At 34.1% G+C, this 19,446-nt stretch overlaps 2 protein-coding genes across 3 annotated transcripts; one reads left to right on the top strand and one right to left on the bottom strand.

Moving 5' to 3' along the window:
* On the top strand, nucleotides 1-16,635 carry LOC144841300 (protein boule-like). 2 transcript variants are annotated; one of them, XM_078697585.1, is made up of 11 exons: nucleotides 1-94; nucleotides 3,415-3,525; nucleotides 4,040-4,131; nucleotides 4,954-5,011; nucleotides 5,711-5,770; nucleotides 6,108-6,132; nucleotides 6,560-6,720; nucleotides 12,646-12,750; nucleotides 13,530-13,589; nucleotides 13,898-14,056; nucleotides 16,255-16,635. In XM_078697585.1, the coding sequence occupies exons 1-11, from the start codon at nucleotides 74-76 to the stop codon at nucleotides 16,528-16,530; spliced, it is 1,128 nt and encodes a 375-aa protein (XP_078553711.1). In that variant the 5' UTR covers nucleotides 1-73; the 3' UTR covers nucleotides 16,531-16,635. The 2 variants fall into 2 exon arrangements, with proteins under 2 accessions (XP_078553711.1, XP_078553712.1); XM_078697586.1 differs by having other exon boundaries at nucleotides 16,208-16,383.
* Nucleotides 16,636-17,683: 1,048 nt separating this feature from the next.
* On the bottom strand, nucleotides 17,684-19,446 carry LOC144841450 (uncharacterized). Its single transcript, XM_078697781.1, has 2 exons — nucleotides 18,951-19,446; nucleotides 17,684-18,693 (listed from the first exon to the last, which is right to left on the bottom strand). Exons 1-2 carry the CDS (start codon nucleotides 19,444-19,446, stop codon nucleotides 17,684-17,686), a joined length of 1,506 nt encoding a protein of 501 aa, XP_078553907.1.

Genomic DNA, 19,446 nt, shown 5'->3' with positions numbered 1-19,446 from the left:
AGCAACGAGATATTTGATACTTCTTCGCCTCACTGTTGATTACATTGAACCGTTGGACTGTTGGAATTCAGAGATGGCAGATCAGAATTCTTCGGTAAATATTGTTTATTCTGTCGTGATTTTATGTTTAAATATGCGATTTGAAGATAGAGTAGTTGACGATAAATGCTAGATTGTTTTTAGCTCAATTTTATTGAGAGGCAGGAGGTCGGATGAGATGTTCTCACACCACATCTTCCATCCCACCCCCACACACATGCTTTTTTTGATACGATACCTAGCCTAGGCCTAACTGTAAATAAAGATCTGTGTTTGCCATGGCTAATTAAGGTCGCAAGTAAAGGAGTTAAGTTAACTTTATGCTAGATATATTCAGTCGTTGAACTAAACTTTAATTAGGAACTTTGAATACGATTTTGTTTCTATCCTGAACAACAAACATGTCCAGTTTAAATTAGGATCGCCTTTTTCAGTCACTGGGCATTTGTGAAGGCATACGCAACAACTGTCTGCAGACAGATACAGAGGCAGACTGTATTACATACTGTAGTATGGTGCGATCTTACATTTTGACAAAGACCAGGTCACACAAGCATGTTGGCTGTGTGTTTGTGTGCTGACATAATGGCATTATGCCATTAATGTGTGTAGGCAGGCCTGCTAGGCTAAAGGCTGATAATATTACGCAGCAACTGTATGATTGTAGTTATGCTTTTTAGGTAGAGTAGTAAGCCAATTAAATATAATGTACCAGTGACAATTTTATTTTTCGCGATAAATAATTGTTCAATCAAATGATTATATAGGCCTATGTTTGGGAACGAAGACCACAATTTTAGGGATAACGATGTAAAATTAAAAGTTAATATTTTTCAAACAACTTATATACATTGAATTAAATACGCTTACAGTTTTTAGTAATATATTTTGTATATCAACATTGTACAATTCAATAAAATATATGTTTATTAAAGAAAAAGGAGTGTTTATTTAACCTCATTCGAAGGATTTCAATACATTATTTTTCCGTGTAATTGGACAGTCCTCTGAGAGAACGTAACTTCACCACACACAAGAAAATTCTTCCGCAGTTTGATGATTCGCATCAATCAATCAAAGGGCGAGAATCCAAAATCGTTCAACCATGAGCCCTGCAGAGCGGTCGAAAGCAGAGGTTTGATTTGCTATACAATGGCATCACAAAATAGCATTTTATAGTTGAGCATATCAGAATTTTCAAAAAATTATTTAAAACGTTGCCTATCTATACACGAGGTGTAGAGTATCGGAAAATTAAACTTATATAGTTTGTGTCATGATCTTAGAATATCTTATTTTAAACATCAATAGAACAAGAATTTATCAAGCAAGTATACAGTGTTCGTTAAGATAGAAATGTACAAAGAAATTTAATAAGCCTGTTTATGGCAGCTGATACCAAATACAAAATAATGTATTATGGCTGGGCTCGCACTGGCCGATCGCCAAGTCGCCATGGGCGAAAACGTTTCCAGATTGGCGAAAAATAAAACGGCTACTTTAGCCATTTTGGCTATGACATATGATAAAATAGATAATAAAATAATAATTTTGGCGAAAGCATAAAGTCCTACTAAAAGGTCCATTTGTCGATCTTCAAGCATTTATTTTGTTCGTTATATCATGTTGTTTACTTCAAGCTCCATTTTCGTCAACTTGTTTCGTTGTACCAGGCGTCTCTTTGTTATTTCAATATGATGGAGATAGCAGAGGTAGACTGCACAGAGAGACAGACATTACACGACACATGGATGATGGAGTCTACCCAAACTATCACGTGTTGCGCTGCACAAGCGAACGACGACTCGACAGCCGACGGTCGGCTATTTACCGGGATTGTCTATTTTTCGATAAGGGTGTTCTTTTCAGATTAAAAAAAAACATAGTATCTTCAATGAATGATCTTATCGAAATCAATATTTATGCGTTATGCATTTTAGGCTCCAATAATGTAGTTTCATATTTTACCCTTAATAAAGTTTCCTTGTGCGTGCAGTGCGTCAGTAGAGTAAACAAAACAACATTCGGGAAATGGTAGAGTCTAACGGGGATTTAGTTAAACACACACGTGCATTTATTGCGGACTATATAAACAGCAAGGCCGGCCGCCGGCTTCTGTGTTGTTGGTGGGTAATAAATAATCGAGCCGGGATGGTATAAATTTCTCCCCCGACAGAAACGCCTTTTCCCTGTGCTTTGGCCTATATTATCTGCACGTTCAACAAACGATACGAGTGTTCGTTTGCTAGAAATATTTTTAGCATATAGGCCTACGACGTACCGTCGTACATACTTTTGTAGGCCTAGGTCCCTAGCCTAGGCCTGCGCTACTGCACTTTCGCACCTCTTGAGCATACCCAATTTAAAAACATTCACCCGCTGCGCGGCGGTGACGGTGGGTGACCGTGAAAGTCTTAGGACACGATTTTCGCGTGGTATAGTACGGAAGCCACCAGCCAAGCGTAAAAAACAAAAATAACATACGTTCAGGGGATTTCAGAAAACTGTAAAATGTTTCTTATTAAATTGATAACTGCATGCATGCTGTATGATTAAAAACAATTTTAACAATTGTTTTGATCATAAAAAATACAACAATTATTTTTTTAAATCAAATATACAGTGATTTAGGCATGGCTCTCTTTCCCCAAATGCCTTACAAAAACGTTCAGGGAACAGTGTATAGACCTATTGACATAGATAAATTAACTAAAACGTTTTTACCATTATATTTCAACAATTTTTAATTTTGGCTAATGACCGATTCATTTGGCTAAATAAAAAAATTGAACTTTAGCCATTTTGGCTATAGATAAACTGATTTGACTAAAAAAAATATTTTGACTTTCGCCAAATGGCTAAACAAAATGAAATGTTAGTGCTACCCCAGTATGGCACCTACTGTAGATCTTCGAATTAATGGCTGGGTTAATATTCCGTACCCGAGTGCCTCATTTTGCATGAAAATTAGTCAAAATCGGGGTTGGCTTATACCCAGGTATGGGCTTATAGCCGCGTTAGTACGGTATATACAGTATTGTCCCCATGAAAAGGTAATTTTTTAACATTTTGACTAAAAATTTGATTGGCAAAACAAATAATAAATAGTCAAATTGTCAGATGATAATATTTTGCTTAAAAACTGTTTGTCTTTTTATAAGTGAAATCATTATTTTTGTTTTTTTCATAAATTGAAAGGTGAATAACGGCATTCAAACTGCAAAATGGCCTATTCAAAGTGTGATTTTATAAATCTTTATTTTTTCATGATTTTGGGGGACAATACATTTTTAATGTTTATTGTATATTAATTTTGTATGAATAATAACATAATAATTTTATTTTGGTTTTAAAGTTTAAACTTTTTTTTTAAAGGTAACTGATACATGTAGTAATTCATCATCTCCTGTACCCCTGGCAGCAAATGCCCCTAAATATGGCACAGTTATCCCAAATAGAATATTTGTAGGTGGAATATCATTTCAAGTAAGTAATTACATTTTCATATTAAAAGAAAACACGGACTAAGTTACATCACAATCTAAAAATAAGTCTTACTTTTCTACAATCTCATAATATGGCAGACTGAACTTATTCAGAATTCAATAGCTAACTGGAAACCCTTGTTTGGATTGACCAGTAATATTTGACAATCGAGAAACTATGATTGCATTTAAAAGAATCGAAAAGAGTTGATAAGAATTTATAGTTTTTGGGAATGGTTTGTATATATATACAAAACAAAAATATTAAACCAGGATATAAAATGGCTTTAAATGTTAAATGACTGAGTATAGATGTGAAATTAGGGTGTGGGACTATACTTCGATTGCATTGAAAAATGAATTTTGCATAAATTCTATAAATTAGGGGAGAGTTTATACTTTAGTCATATACAGTAAGGGTAATCTTTTTTTATGTGTTCAAAATGTCTGAGCTTTGTAATTTACAGTACAGGTTGTAGATTTTATGTTTTTGTTTCTTTTATATTTTATATCAGACAAATGACATAGAACTTAAGAATTTTTTCTCAACGTATGGTCAAGTCAAAGAAGCCAAAATTATAACAGATCGAGCTGGAATTAGTAAAGGGTAGGTAAACAGTATATTCTTGTTTATTGGAACTGTAGAAACAGTTAAATAATAGGGAACTTCCGATTTGCGACAACTGTCACTTTAGTTCATTGTGCGCATGCGTTGATATTAGGACATGTCCACGCTCCTCACCACGACACACGCTTGACAATTGGTTGTCGGTTCTCGGTCGTCACATATCGAAAGCTCCCTAATAGCGATTGTCTGGTGGACTCGTTTGTTAGAAATGAAGTGAGTCTTCATGTGTGTAAAATAGTAGTTTAAATTTTTTTTTAAAGACTAGGCTGAATGGACAAATGCAATTTGTTGTTTTATAACTTTAAAATAAAAGTTGTTTTTTGGTTCTTATTAACACATCTTATGTCAACACATCATGTGTTTTCCTTTTTACAAAATTATAAAATGTACGCCAATCAATGACATCAGGCAAAACACTCAATTAGTTCGATATGTATATTAAACAAACTCTGAAAACAAAAGTGAGGCCAGCCATTGTTGATTAATACAAATATATTATTATCTAAAACAAAAGACTTTTTAGAACAATGAAAATAGAGTAGACCTACCAAAAAGCTGCAAATAAATGTTAATGTATTGTATATAGCACTTGGAATATTGTTAATTGTATTCAACCATTAAGTTTCTATTGTATATTGTTTGAAGGTTTGCATTGTGAAATCAATTTTGTTTATTTAAAGTTTACAATACACTGCTACGTATATAGAACTGCTGACTTTCTCTACGTTTCAATAAAATAAATAAGCATAAAACAAACAATACTTCATTTAATTCCTTTGTTTTTTTATTCTTGAATATTAGGTATGGTTTTATAACATTCGAAAATCCTGAAGAAGCAGTTCGGATTATTAAAGAACAGGTGAACACACGGTTTAACTAGGAACCATTCTATTTTAAGCTCCTCTAAAATTCTTGAAAATCTGAATTATTGGCAGTAATGTGGACACATTTTATAATTTAAGCCTCTGTTCACATGGTGAATAACTTTCACCATGTTCGATACTTTGATTTTAATGTTTAAAATAATTCTTTACATATTTTTCGATATCATCAGTGATCTATATGAATTTTGAGAGGTTTTTAAAAACTGTTGTAATTATTAACATATATAAAACTGACTTCAAATAATGAGAGGGAAGCCATGATTCGACATTTCAATCTTTTATTTGATCATCATCAGGAATGAAGATAGAAACGTCGGTGCATTTTTTTTTTTATTAGGATAGATTATTAAGACAATTCTAAATTAGTACTTATTATTTATTTACTTTATTACTTAGTATATAATAATTATATAATACAGTAGATAGTGTTATAGTCTATCCTATATCAGTTATGGGAAAAATAGCAAAATCAGCACTGTGGTCATGTTAACAATGAGAATATAGATTATCTGACAAAACTCCTAGAATGTATGAAGCCTTTTGCCATTTTCTCCCTGACTGATATAATAAGAATACAAGTTCAATGAACATACAACTGTAGGGTTTGTGAAATAGGAATTATCAAAATTAAGTTATGTATATTTTTTTAACTATTTCACCATTATATTTACCAGGGTAATAATTTGATATTTAAAGACAAGAAATTAAATATTGGACCAGCTATTCGGAAACAGGTAAGAACTTTTTTTTAAATTGTTAAACAAATAGTATGGAATATTATTAATTTATCTGTTTCATTACTTTTGTTATACATCGATAAGCTAAGAAAAAAATGTGTTTTATTTCATATGCATCCAACAGCGAGTAACTCACCAATTACAGGATGGATAAACTATTTATAATTTATCTCATTTGAGGCTTAGGGAGTTACAACCCTGGCACTAGATCAGAATTGAACCCTGGACCTTTGGATTAGAAGGCAAGCACGTCAACCACCAAACTTCAGTTCCAGAGAGTGTTCAGATGAATGCTAATAATATTTAAATATTACAATTTTTTTTTATTTTGCAGCCTGTTCATTACCCAAAAAATGTTGGTAAGCATATAAGAAAAAAATAATATTCAGGAATAATAGTGTGAAATAATTGGACCCTATCATGGACCACACAATGTGTCCCTTTAAGCTTGGTTCCCACTAGGAAGGATCTAAACGCAATGCAAGCGTGTTGACCAATGACAAGCGAGAGTTCAAATTATCCAACGATTGTGATTGAACTCACTTATTTTGCGTTACGGCCTTGCGTTGCGTCTCTAGTGAGAACCAAGAATTAATAGATTTGTCTCCTGAATAGGGCTTGGTAATAGTGTTAAACATATACTGTCCCCAGATTGTTGGGGAAAAGTGTTCTTTAAATAGGTGTGTCCCAAAGAATAGGTTCTTCTTGTAATAATTTAATGAACTATTTATAAGCTAATGTATGATACAACGACGATTGTTGAAATGCATTATTTTCAATTTTTAGATACTGCTTTTTTACCAAATGGAGTGGTGAATGTCGTTCAAGCACCAGCTGGCTTTACGTATACGTACTTAAACGGCGTGGCATACTTTAATCCAAATGAAGTTGGCCAGACGCCGGTAGCACACCCATCAACTATAACTCCACATACACATTCACAACAGGTACAGTATGAAAAGCTCTGTCTATACTATCAAACTAGTTTGACAAAAATATGTGATGTGCCCATATATGGACATGATGATGTCATATCACTACCATATTTGGCCACATCACTACCATATTTGGCCACATCACACTTTTTTTGTCAAACTAGTTTGATAGTGTAGACAGAGCTTTAGCGATGTTTTCAGAATACTCTTCCAAGCTGCAAATACGTTTTCATCTGTGTAAAATGGATTTTTCTTTATTTAGTTTTTGTTTACCAGGTGGTCCTAAATTCACAAATTACAATGCAAGAAAAAAAAAAACATTTAGGTTACGTTCACCCATTAATTTCACATAATTTAGGCCCTTAAATGTGTGTTCTATTTGTTTCTCTCTGTGTTTTTTAACATATTTTAGATTTTTATTGTGATTGTTGTGCTTGCCTTTTCCAAAATTTTAATTTTTTATTTATTTATACTGAGTAGTCCGGTGGCAGGAGGGGGGATATCACCACCCGAAAGGGGACAAATTGCCATCCAACTTTTCTAGACCAGAATTTTCCGTAGATTACGAATATGGAAGGTAATCGATCAGGATAGGAAGCGTTTTCAAGATATAAGGGGTCAAAGTTCAAAATTGACCAATATAAAAACATGCTATATCTCTGGAAATTCTGGACCTAGTGAGATAATTTTGGTGTCAAATTGTTCACAATGTATATGTTTATATTAGCTCTAACAGAACTTTCTTTGTAAATTTGACCGGAAACCCCATTTTTAGCAATTTTGACCTTTGACCTCTTTTTGCTATATCTAAGTAACGGCAGGTCGGAGAGAATTAAAAATAGGAGCAAATTGTTCCCAAGATATACATTTATATTCAGTGTAACAGATGATATTGCTTGAAAATGACCGGAAGTGTGGTTATTAACCTTTGACATAATTGAATAAGGTTATAAAAACATAAATTAATAAATATTTGTCGTAAGGAGCCAATTTTGGTATCAAATTGTTCACAATATATATGTTTATACTTGCCATAATGCAACATTTTTTTCAAAAAGTGACTGAAACAATATTTTTCTGTAATTTTAACCTTTGACCTGTTTTTCTCATCTAAATAACGACATGGCATAGAGATTTCTAACGGCAAATTGTTTATAATAGATATTTTTATTCAATCTAATAGATTATACTGCTTGAAAAATACAAGTGTGATTATTGCTTTGAAATCCTGTACATAAGAGCCTATCGGGGGGATTTAATTCAAAGAGGTGTGGAAGGGGAATACTACTACTATACAGTACAATGTCTTTCAGAAACATTTGAGCAATTTCAATCCGGTATCCATGTATCTCCAATAAACGGAATGTACGGTTCATAGAGAATTCAGAAGTTACCCTTGGTTCATTTTGGCAAATCCATATGGGTTCCTTTTAAAAGGATTGAGGGTGCACAGACAGGCTTTTCCCATGGCTTAATATTGGAACCTACAGTTTTAGTTACCCAATATATTTCTAACACAGTAACTTATGTAGCCAAATGCATTGATCCGATACAGGGGCCAAATGTAGAACTGAACATACAGTAGAGAAGGGTCTAAATAGATGACCTGCTGTTGTTTCATTTTAGGCAAAATCCAAATCGGTTACTTAAGGATCGAGAGTGCACAGGCAGCTTTATTCCATGTGCCTGTCTATATAAACCCACATTGTCACTCCTTATATTTCCATTATGGGGCTTAATGTCCATCCATGGAGGACCGGCCTTTGGGGGGTTAATTTTGGCAAATCCATAAGTGTTCCTTAAGGATCGAGAGTGCACAGGCAGCTTTATTCCATGGGCCGCGCCTGTCTATATGAACTCACAGTGTCACCCCTTATATTTCCATTATGGGGCTTAATGTCCATCCATGGAGAACGACCGGCCCTTGGGTTAATTTGGGCAAATCCATAAATGTTATTTAAAGATTGAGGGTGAACATTTTAGTTTTATTCCATAGTTCATCTATGAAATATTTATCCCATATTAATTTCTAATACAGGGCCTTATGTAGCACACCACATAGAGATCCCAAAAGGGTCCTTAGATGGTTCATTCGGGCAAATCCATATGGGTTATTTTAGAATCTTTTGTGTACAGGAAACTCTTTCCTGTATGGGCCAAACTATCTGTGGCTATATAAAAATTGTGGTCTGTCTGTGTAGTGAGTTGTGGATTGAGTTTGGCCACCTGGACCTGCCTATGCCCTATCCTGTACGAATTGGTATTCTCTGGTTCTGATGAATAGTAGTTTATTTTCCAAAAACGAATATTGTAGCCCTAATAAATTCAACTGTATAGTGGCAAATCATTGAAGGTCAGCGTAACATTTTAACATCATAACATTTTAACCGTCATAATATTAATAATTTTATTATTTATTTTACAGTATTATATTAATACATTTAAAATAATGCGCACTAGAAAAATATAAAAATACCATAACTTCACTGATCAAATAACGTGATTACATTTATGAACATTGATCTCATAGTTTGAATAACTTTGCATTATTTAGTATATCACTTGTTCAAATGTTGACCTTTGACCTATGTCAACTTGTGTAATGATAAATGTGCTCTTTTGATTGTGTATGATTAATAGATGTCTTAACAGAATGATAAAACATAACATTTTTCTTAAATGTTAGTTTTTATTTGGGTTTATATGCAAATTGTGTGATTGGTCAATATTGACATTTGACCTTTAATTGAAAAGTATTTGTTTTATAAGGCGACTGAATAGATACCTATAACCATACAAATGTATTAAAAGACCAAATTGAACTTCAATAAATTGGTTATAATACATATGTATATAATACATTGTTATAATTGGTCAATTTTTGAACTTTGACCCCTTATCTCTTCCTATTTGCTTCCTATCCGCTTCCTATCCTGATCAAAGTCTGATTTGATTAAATACAGTATCAATTATAATTATATTAATCAAAATTATAATGAAATAACATAACTTTACTAATCAAATAATTTGATTACTTGTAAAACCATCAATATCATAGTTTGGACAACTTTGCAATACGTGTATTAAAATGTTGACCTTTGACCTTAGGTCAACTGATGAAATTGACCTTATGTCAACTGATGAAATGATGTATTCGCTCTTTTACATTGCGTATGATTGATTAACAGGATGAGAAAACATCCAATTTTTATTAAATATAAGTTTTTATTTGGTTTTATAGGTACGTTCTATGATTGGTCAATATTGACATTTGACCCTTAATTACAAAGGATTTTTTTTTCATAAGGTGATTGAATAGACACTTATAATCATAAAAATGTAATAAAAGACCAAATTGTGCTTCAATAAATTTGTTATAATACATATACATAATACATTGTTGTAATTGGTCAATTTTGAACTTTGACCCCTTATATCTCGAAAACGCTTCCTATCCTGATCGATTACCTTCCATATTCGTAATCTACGGAAAATTCTGGTCTAGAAAAGTTGGATGGCAATTTGTCCCCTTTCGGGTGGTGATTCCCCCCTCCTGCCACCGGACTAGAGTAGCTTTTTCAGTCAAAGATTGGTCCCCCAGAGGGCCCAGTTATGAACAGTGGCTATGTGTGTACTAGTACACTGGGGTGACCCCATACAAGTCTCGAAAGATGTACTCGGTTATTTAAAGTGAACATGAGCTAGATGTGTACACCGGACCTACGATTTATAGTTCTTATCCGAAAAAATCCCTATTTCAAAATCCTGGATTTGCCACTGTGATATTGTATTAAAACTTTGATATGTTCCACCGAAAACTCCATATTGTGCGGGCTAGTATACTAAATCAAACTTGGTTGAAATACTACAAATGCTTTTTTATTTATTCCATATCAATGTTAGAACAACAATGTTATTAGATTAGATAATCAAAACAGCTGTTATCGTCTATGATAAACAGGTGGATGGAAACATGCAGTAAATCAAATATTTCACATTAACAACACATACTCACATTATCAACTGTAATACTGCATTGCTGTGAGTGAACATTCAAAACATTAGTCGGTGGTTTCATGTGCTGCCTACGTAACCAATCAGCTCGCGTAAAATACATTAATAACACAACTTTAATTCCAGATATAGAATTTTATTTTTTTTTTCAAATTCAGTCTTTATTAACCTTTTTGTCCCTGTGGATAAATATTGTTTGTGATTACATTTTCTAGTAAACTGGATTCATTGTGTAATGATATTAATTTGTATAGGTTTCCATCAATCAACCAACCAATCGTTCGGTTTGTATAGCGCCATTCCAACAGTCATTGCTCATGGCGCTCCATGTTTTAGGGCAAACTGAAAAAAATAATAATAATGTGTTGGGCCTGTTTTTTTTGCACATTGTTGAATAAACTGTTTATTTTAAAATTGTAAAATTGATTAAAAATATATTTTTATAACAACCAAATTTCTGCTAAATTTGTGCTTCCAAAAAAAGTGTTTAAATTAGTGATTGATGAAAAAAGGGTTACTATTAGTCATTACCCTAATATCCAATGTGCTCTAAAATGCTACAGTAGTAGCTGGGAGTTTTTTCGCAGCAGAAACATGCTCTTGGACATGATGCCTTTTCTAGTCCCTCGATAACTAACAGGCTGGTCTTGATATGTAGGTCATTTTGGAAAATGTTTGCCATTTTAATTGATGTACTAATAAGGTAATAATCTGGACCAGAACTTAAAAGTAGTTTCTACTCTCCAATAACCAAATGCTTAGAACATCATCTAAAATTTAAAAAAATCTAAATTTGTTAATGTTCTAAAATGTTTTCTGCACTTTTAAAATTTATTCTGAAAGGCATGACTCTCAGGACCAACATCATAATTATCAAGTAATTAATATTCATAATTGTTATGAATATTCATGGACTATGTTTGCACAGATTATCTTTATGTTATTAATTAATGTCATTTGTAGTGTATACAGCTGCCATGTGACAATTGGTTATGGTTTAAACATACCATGCTGTTACATTATGATATACACTTATACAGCTTAAAGTAAGGGCAATCTGACCATTATTATGCCATTGACTACTAGTAGCATGTAGTCACATTGACACAACATTGCATAACATTATTAATGTTAACTGAATAGAACATTAACAGGTGTCATCGCCATTGTGAATATGATGTTTTAACGAAAATTTGTATTAAGCCTAAATCGATTTACATTTGCTCGCTGTTTTTAATCAAAAGTACCAGTTGTCATCATACATGGGCTATTAAAATATTAGGGAAACACCCTTAAAATCTCCTAAAAATCCTCATAATCTCTCCTATGTAAATTTCATTTTAAGGGAATCTTCAAATATTTATTGACTTAATGAACTATTTAATAGAAGAATTGGTAAGTTTGTGTCATACAACGGCCACTGTAAGCCGTATTGTTATAATACAAAATGATGCATCTATCTTTCCCATTACATTTTGTTTCTTGGATAAATCAAACAGATATATAATTCAAACAGATCAGTATATTAATATTGCAAAACAGTTATCTGATCTATTGCACTCAGTTGCTTTAAAAATTAGATCCTTAAACACGATTTTCATGCGCCGGAAGCCATCCTGCAGCGATTACAAACAATCGTGACCAGCGGAGCGTAAGAAACAAAAATAACAGCATTTCAGGGGATTTCAGGACACTATGTTCATTTTAAAAATGTAAGATTGGCCTACATCATTCATCATTCACTGCCTAAAATCGTAAAAAACACCACAGTGTATAATAAGCATAGTCACCTTGACTGCACTGCGTGTATACACAACATGAAGTAAGGTACCTTTCATATATTCTCATGGATAGGCAGATATAGTGTATTAAATGCATTTTTGTATACAAATTGTTCTAACCAATGTTGTGTTACATTTTTAGCCCCCAGCTTACTCTCCATACAGTGTACCAGTTGTGATGTCACATGCACCACCCCAGTATATGGCCTCTCAACCTCAGAGCTATGCATTCCATCAACCTTCTCCTGTAAGTAGACTTGTTTCATAAACACATGGTGTTATTTGCTCTAGATCATAATTTAGCACTTATGGTATGAGTTATGATAGAAATTTGTCCAAGTTCATTAACATTATTTATTTTGTCTGGGAAATTAATTATATCAGGTGTTAAATACATTGTATGTGTCCCCTGATGATAGCAAACTTTCGGGATGGTAGACGAAGAAGACACGAACAAAATATATGTTCCACTTGTCATGGTTTGTTAAATTATCGTCTACGTCCCATGTACTTTCTTGCACATACAGTTAGCACATACATTTATCTACAAAAGGTAGCAACATATTAAAATTCCACTTGAACGCAGTGCAATGATGTAAATGTTCTGCAAATAATTTGACCAATCACAGCGCAATGGATCATCCAAACTGTGATTGTGATTGGTCAACTCACTTGAATTTGTGCCTACATCGTTGCGTTAGGTCCAAGTAAGGCAGCAAGGTTTGTAATTCATGCCTTTTGTGTCCCAGCAGTCTCCTAGTAATTGAAGATAGTTATTAAATTCAATGAACAAATGCTCTCTGTCTACACTATTAAACTAGTTTGACAAAAAAATGGGATATGCCCATATAAGGACACGATGATGTCATCACTACCATATTTGGGCACGTCACTCTTTTGTTGTCAAACTTTTTGATAGTGTAGACACAGCCTAATACTGGCATTTACTTTACACCATGTTGTAGTTCTTCATATAACTAACTGTCTGCAACCTGACCAATTGTTTTTTTTCTCTTGGCATCACAGACAACTCCACAGTGGACCACACCACCTCCCAACCAGTGGCGACCGTGGCTACTTCCGCAGGTACAGAACGTAATTTCAAGCTTAGATATTTTCAAATATTTTAATAATCGTCAAGCAGTAAGCTTGTTCCCATTTGTACACAACACAATAATATAAGCACAATGCAAGTGATTTGACCAATCACGATGTCATTGATCATCCAAGTGGTTATGTGTGATTGGTCAACTCATTTGCGTTGTTGTGCCTACGTTCTTGTGTTGTATCTGTTGGAACCAAGCTTACTGTGGCATTACTTCAAACAAAAGTTTACTATAAAATGTTATAGTGAGTGAAAATTAATTTTTAATGAAAAATGTGTATTTGAATAGTCAACAGCTGGCTCAAATCCAGGCCATCACGGTGTACCCCTGCATATGTTCTCACCAGCCACACCTGGTTCTGATGTAATCTACTCTGCTGCCCCTCACTACCCCCAACCTGTTGAGGTTCAACAAGATATGTCTGTTATGGACTCATCTCAATCAGAGGTGAGTGCTAAATTTATTTCATAATTGCAAGTCTACTCAACAGTAGTTTCAAGTGGCAGACCCATGATTTTGAATGTGGAGGTTGGAGGCTGAGGGAAAAGCCCTAGGACAGAAAAAGTATAAAATTATTTTGCATAATATTCTATATCTATGCATTTCCATCTTGAATTCGGCCTATGGACAATTGTCCTTTTCAGGGGTGGGTGCTAAATATATTAGTTTGAAGGTGGATAGAATATACTGTAGGAAGGTAAAATAGTTTTGTTTTACACTACCCTTGATAAGGTGAGGTTTTTATGTTGTGAAATTTTAAAGCATGCTCTCCACACACACACACCCCTCCTTTGAAATGTCATTTTATCAATTGGAGATTGTGGTAATTTTGTGTGCGTTGTTCCCCAAGGTTAGTAACACGCATTATTAAATATAATTTAAAAAAAGGGATTTTCTAATTTGCTATTTAAATTTGTTTATCATCACCATGATACCATCACCTTTTGATATTGATAGTTTTCAAACAAATCATAACATGTTCTTTAGAATTATTTTACTTTTAATGATTTATTGATTGCCATTTTGTTTTGTAAAGCTCTGTCAACACTATCAAACTTTATGTTACAACAAAATGTGATGTGCCTATATATGGACATGATGTCATATTACTACCATATTTGGGCACATCACACTTTTTTGTCAAACTAGTTTGATAGTGTAGACAGTGCTTTAGATTTCATTTATTACAAAATATGTTTTTTCTTTGTATTCATTTGTATAAACCGTATATGACCAAGTATAATCCCATACTCGAGTATTCCGTTCCGGTAATTTAGAATGAAAAATTTCACCTAAATTTTGTACCCATGCCTTCTTGTACTATACTGGTTCATATACGGTAATTATATAAAATCACATCATCTCTCATTCATTAATCTTAAATGTATTGTTATGTACTTTTATATTGTGATTCATTTTTAATTATTTGTGTCAATATTTTCTGTTTGTTAACATTTTGTTTGTCATTTCCTATTCTATTGGTATTGTTTTGCACAATTATTTTTTATTTCACCTTGATTATTTTTGTTTTTATCGGTTTCTTTTTGGTTTTTTTTCCTCATTATAAACATTTTTGCTTTGTCAGCCGTAGTAGAAAATCCATCTTTAAAAATGTAACATTTTTGCAAAAACTGAATTTAGACTTTTGGAAAAGTCTTGCAGTCAAGTTATTAAAGCCGATTTTCCACTAAGCAAATTTGGACGCACGACTCGTAAGTGTATGCTTATTTATACGCATGCATACCCATGTTTCCATCTTCCAAATCCAACTCTGTGACGAATTGTTCTTTGAGTTTTTCGCTTCTGCAAAATTGGTCGTTCAAATTGCTTCTACTTTTTGTGAAGCGAAAAATTGCATTACCAATCACAGCTCAGGAAATAAGCTATGACGTGTTCATGAGCACTCATGCAAATTAAAAAGCTCAGCAGACGCGCGATGAACATGAAAATCGCAGCTATTCCCTTTTGTAGTGGAGTCGTAGCACAGGTTTTTTTTCTCTGAGAAACGTCATATTTGCGCGAAGAAAAAATTGCCTAGTGGAAAATCAGCCATAACATCATTTTCTGGAGTTTATCTTTCACCCAGATACAAGTACTGTAATTACTCTTGTCAGGTACTATTTTTAAGTTATGTGATATTTAACCCTATCTAAAGTCTTCCATGCAGCCTAAAGCTAATTTTAATACAGTACCCACTCAAGAAAAATTATGCCTGTGTATTGTATCATGATGAGTATACCTACTTTATCTCATCTGCTTACGCCCCTACGATCCTCTAGGTCATACTAGAACTAGATAAGCATGGACATAGATCGAATAGGTTGTATCAGCTTGTATGCCGCAATTGTCTGGACTTCAGTTTGCGGAGCTGAAGCCCTGCGTTAGTTTATGTATATTTAGGAAGTAGGTCGGCTATTTAGGAAGTAGATATTATGAATTAATCATGATTTCTTCCGGAGACGTCGAGAAATAACAATTTGGTAACCTGCCACCCTGTAAAATGATTACATTTTTAGTAATTTTATATTGTGCAAAACTGTATCATTATGTGTTATTCTTCTCTTCTTTCCTCTTTCACTTCCTTCTGCTGCTTCTCAGCACCACCAAAGATTTGCTTTGATGTCATCTAATGGAACTCTCACCAGGGTGCCCTAATGACGATGGATCCAAGCTATCGTCACTATTCCAGCCAGCAACAACTGCATCATCAACATCCGGCCATCTACAATCGACCTTTTGTGCCAGAGATGGTGTATACTGGTGACCCGAACATGCCAGTTGTTCCAGGCTATCCACCAATAAAGTTTGCACCAAAGAGAGCCATCAAGACTTCCAGACAAGAGCGCACTGCAAAGACTCTCCGTACTACCTTTAATGTAGGCCCACAGGCCATTGGTTGTAATGAGGAAGATGGCCTGTAAGTTACAGTGTAAGCTGCCAAAAGCTGTTGATTTGATATTTGAAACTGAATGTTGTCGTTTTGAGACATTCTTCATTGTAACTGATTCTCTACTGAAGGGTAAGGGTTCTGCTTTATGCTTTTGATGTACTTTGCTTATCTTTGATAATAAAAAATACATTATTATATTAGGCCTTCAGTTAGGAACAGCTTAAGACTTAAGTTGTTGCTACTTAATGGTTCAGTCAGTGTCTTATTTGAGTCATGGTGGGATAGTGGTTTAAATATATATTCTTTTACCAATGACAGCAGAGCAAACTATAAGCTTGGCCAAAAGTTTGATCTACTGTAACAAAAATCTACACAAAAATCTACTGCTAAAGATAATTTTAGAGTACATGCCATTTGGCAATGCTGTCACGTTATAACTTGTTGATGTAGGTTGAGTGCGTGTTGTAGAAATGAGTATTTTCCTTCATAGCCTATATCAACTTGTACCGATCATGAAGTATTAATGATTGGTTGAATAGGAAGTGCCTTGCTGTTTAAAAAAAAAAACATTCCACACTGCCATAAGTCACCTTTTCCATTTAGTACAGGAAAACTATGAAATATGGTTGAAAAAATTGCAACAGAATTTATTTCACACAATGCATTTCTATAAGGTCCCTATATGAACATACTAAAAGTCTAGAAAAATCCAGGTAGGGGAAATAGGTTTTTTTAAACAAAATGGCCGCCAATGGCGAAAATGCCTAAAAAAGGACAAAAAAACATAAATAATAGATCTAATTACTATAGTTTTTACAATCCTTTATATATTTCTTTACAGTTTTGAAGATCTACAATATTGTAAAATAGTGTTGTGTGTGAGGTACTGACTTGTAATGAGGACTCTATACTCGATTGACTGCAGTAACACATATATTGTTTATTCAATAGTCAATAATAGTTTAACTTGATGATACAATAATAATGATGCAACTAACTAACTAAGGAACAGAGGATTAGGTGATGCTGTCGGTGAGGTGTGAGTGTAGGTGTTCTTCTGGAGAAGTGGCTGTGAGGTGTGTTTGGAGGCTCCTCGAACATTACATTACATTACATTTCAATTTATATAGCGCCTTTACAATGATCAAAGCGCTTTACAATGACCGATCATCTGGTGAACATAATTATTTCGGGAAAATATTGGTTTTCAATAGTTTTTTGAAAATTATAATTGAGGATGAGTCACAAATTGTGCGTGAAAGGTTATTCCAAAGGTCTGGGCCTAGCTTTGAAAATGAATGTTCACCAGATGATCGGTGAACACGAGGAACATTGAGTTTAGTCGGATCGTGTTCTGACCTAAGACCTGCTCTTTGACAATTATACCTACTAATTAAGTCACACATGTAAACCGGTGCTTGACCATTTACGCAATTATAAACTTGAACTAAAATTTTAAACTTAACCCTTTGTTCAACTGGCAACCAATGCAATTCTTTCAGAAGCGGGCTGGTATGAGTACGCCGTGGTACACTGTAAACCAATCTTGCCGAACGATTCTGAAGTTTCTGTAAAGGATTAATGTTATCTTTAGTGACGCCGCCAAGGAGAGAATTGCAATAGTCAAGCCTGGTCAATACAAGAGAACGGACAGCATGGGCACATGTATTCACATCAATGTATTTGCGAATTTTCCCTAGTCCCCGAAGACAGTTGTTAACACTACGGCAGATTGAACTAACATGGGCAGTCATATTAAGTCTTTCATCAAATACAACCCCGAGATTGCGAGCAGATTTGTTGGAATTTATAATGAGTTCACCCACCCTAATTTCAACATTTTTCCTATCAAACTTACACCTCGGTGGGCATAAAATTACTAATTCAGTTTTAGAGTCATTTAATTTTAACTTGTTAACACACATCCATTTCCTTACATCGTCAATACATTTATTCAGCCTGCTTACTGCTGCGTTCAAATCACATGGTTTTCTAGGATCAAAACTGACATACATCTGGGTATCATCCGTGTATAGATGGTATGATACACGATGTGATTGCATTATGTCAGAGATTGGTTTAGTATATGCAGTGAACAATGATGGACTTAAAGTCGATGCCTGCGGCACTCCATGATCCAGAGGAGTACATTCTGATTCTGATCCCAGTATGGTAACTTTGCAATACCGTTTCACTACATATGATTTGAACCAGTTTAAAGCTTTGTCAGGGTAACGTGATCTATAGTGTCGAACGCTGACGACATATCTAATAAAACTAAAATAACCACGCAAGATTTATCAAATTCATTGAGAATATCAGTCTTAACTTTTAATAGAGACGTTTCGGTACTATGTGCTAATTTGTATGCCGATTGGAGGGGTTCATTTAAATTATTCTTCTGCAGATGATCATTAAATAGCTTAACAATTGGACGTTCAATGATCTTACTCAACGTTGGCAAATTCGATACGGGTCTATAGTTACTAAGTTGGTTACTGTCGAGAGATGGTTTCTTAATTATAGGATTGATTGCTGCCATTCTTAGATCAGAGGGAAACTCCCCCGACACATAAGAGCAGTTAGCAATATGGGTAATTAAAGGGACCAGTGGATCAACGCATTCTTTCATCAGCCACGTAGGGAAGGTGTCAAGAGGACTGGACTTGGAAGGTATTTTGCTAATAATACAGCGGATATCCTCCTCATTAATTGGAGGAAGACTTTCGAGTGGGGAACAATTATTGTCATCATTAAATCTATTACTATTAAGGATAGGAACAACATCTAAATTATCCATGGATAGATCATCAATGCGTTCCCTGATCTTAGAAATCTTACTACTAAAAAACTTGGCAAATTCGTTACAAAGAGTATGGTTAGAAATATTCAACATGGGTAAAGTGTGAGATGGTTTGCCTAAAAGTCCATATAAAGTCCGATACAT

This window comes from Antedon bifida, chromosome 4, assembly GCF_963402885.1.
Source record: "Antedon bifida chromosome 4, ecAntBifi1.1, whole genome shotgun sequence".
Classification (NCBI taxonomy): Eukaryota; Metazoa; Echinodermata; class Crinoidea; order Comatulida; family Antedonidae; genus Antedon; species Antedon bifida.
This window is presented reverse-complemented; position numbering and strand designations above follow the sequence as displayed.